Here is a 1125-nt window from a genome sequence, read left to right as displayed (position 1 = left end):
GCCTAAGTGCAGGTCCTCATCAGCTCCAGGGAAGGGGCCGAAATGCCCTCCTAATGGCTGCTCTGACCGTACACCTCTGCCTGGATGCTCTTCACAAAGCGTCATTCTGAGCACGTCGCTCTACCACTTAAAACCCTCCCCATAGCCTTCAGGACTGAGGAACAACCAAGCCCTCCTTACCATCACCACCGACAGGGTCCTTGGGCCTGGCCCCCCCTGCCTCCCAGCCCCGTCCCTAACGCCTCCTAAACGTGCTCCATCCGATTCTCTACTGTCTGGAACATCCGGTCCTACCCACTCCGGGAGAACTCCAATTCATCCTTCCAGACGGAGCTCAAGATCACCCCCTAGAGTCGGGGTGGGGAACCTTTTTTCTGCCAAAGGCCGTTTGGATATTTCTAACATCACTCGCTTAATATAATTCACTTAATATAAATTATGTTGCTATGAAAAAAGCTCCTAGATTTATTGAATTTCAAGTCCCACCTGTGGTTGCCTTGGCAGGGCCAGACCAAATGATTCTGCGGGCATTATACCTCCCGCGGGCCGGACGTTCCCCACCCCTGCCCTAGAGCCTGCCTTCCCAGGCAGGGGTGCCGAGTAACCTCCTGTGAGCTCCCGTGATCCCCGCTCTAGAGTGTGGCACAGTAGCCCCTTGTTTCAGTCTCACCCACACTCAGTGGGGGCTCCTTCGAGTAGAGCCCTCTGTACCACCATCATGTGGCCCAGTGGCTGGCACCGAGCCCACTGCCCCTGCCCCCTCCCAGGCCCTGGTCCCTCTGAAGCTCAGGTGCTTCCCTGCCCCAACCCCCGTGAGGACAGCCCCCTTCTCCCGGGGCTCACACCTGCTCACTGATGAAGCGGAAGCCTCGGTCAGGCCGCTCACACTCGTAGGTCTCCCCCAGGACGGGGTTGAAGGGCTTGCAGCCTGCTCGGTGGTACGTGGAGGAGTAGGCAGAGACGGCAAAGGCGGCGATGTACACCTGCAGGGGGAAGGGCGGGGAGAACGCCACTGGGTGGTGGGATCGGAGCAAGGGCTGGGTCCTGGGGTGGAGCTTCGGCAGCAAGAGGACAGCGAGGACAGCACAGCCGGGGTTTCTGGGAGGCAGGGGCCCGCGGGGTGGG

At 59.9% G+C, this 1125-nt stretch overlaps 1 protein-coding gene across 1 annotated transcript in view; it reads right to left on the bottom strand.

Annotated features, from left to right (window-relative positions):
• OSBPL7 (oxysterol binding protein like 7) overlaps positions 1 to 1125 on the bottom strand; it is a 14049-nt gene that overhangs the window by 4992 nt on the left and 7932 nt on the right. Inside the window, 2 exon segments of the mRNA XM_006774268.2 lie at positions 37 to 60; positions 844 to 1021. Coding sequence (XP_006774331.1) covers positions 37 to 60; positions 844 to 1021 — 202 coding nt within the window.

This window comes from Myotis davidii, unplaced genomic scaffold (assembly GCF_000327345.1).
Source record: "Myotis davidii unplaced genomic scaffold, ASM32734v1 scaffold327, whole genome shotgun sequence".
In the NCBI taxonomy this organism is placed as follows: Eukaryota; Metazoa; Chordata; class Mammalia; order Chiroptera; family Vespertilionidae; genus Myotis; species Myotis davidii.
This window is presented reverse-complemented; position numbering and strand designations above follow the sequence as displayed.